At 55.9% G+C, this 304-nt stretch overlaps 1 protein-coding gene across 1 annotated transcript in view; it reads right to left on the bottom strand.

The window, feature by feature from the left end:
• ISLR (immunoglobulin superfamily containing leucine-rich repeat) overlaps positions 1–52 on the bottom strand; it is a 1,261-nt gene extending 1,209 nt beyond the window's left edge. The window contains 1 exon segment of the mRNA XM_010293718.1: positions 2–52. Coding sequence (XP_010292020.1) covers positions 2–52 — 51 coding nt within the window.
• Positions 53–304: the final 252 nt, after the last annotated feature.

The following is a 304-nucleotide window of genomic DNA, read 5'->3' as shown; positions in this document are numbered from 1 at the left end:
GGCAGGGCCCCAGGAGCACGGCCAGCCCCAGGCAGCAGAGCAGGGGCCTCATCCTTCCTCCTGGGAACAGAGACGGAAGGGAATGAAGGGGATGGGTCTAGCCGAGATGGGGATCTGCTTTTGCTTGCCAAGTACGAAGGGGAAGCAGCAGAAGAGCGGAGCATCCATGCGATTATCCCCAGCACTGTTTGAAATATTCCTTAATGGGAAGAAGGCATTTCCTCGCCAAGAGCAGAGCCTTTGCTGAGCTCCGTGAGCGGGGAACTTCCCCCTAAACCCTTTCCTTCCAAATCACAAAGTTTGT

The sequence above is a fragment of the Phaethon lepturus genome, unplaced genomic scaffold (assembly GCF_000687285.1).
Source record: "Phaethon lepturus isolate BGI_N335 unplaced genomic scaffold, ASM68728v1 scaffold41408, whole genome shotgun sequence".
Taxonomy (NCBI): domain Eukaryota; kingdom Metazoa; phylum Chordata; class Aves; order Phaethontiformes; family Phaethontidae; genus Phaethon; species Phaethon lepturus.
Note: the sequence above shows the minus strand (reverse complement) of the source record. Positions and strands in the feature narration are given on the sequence as shown.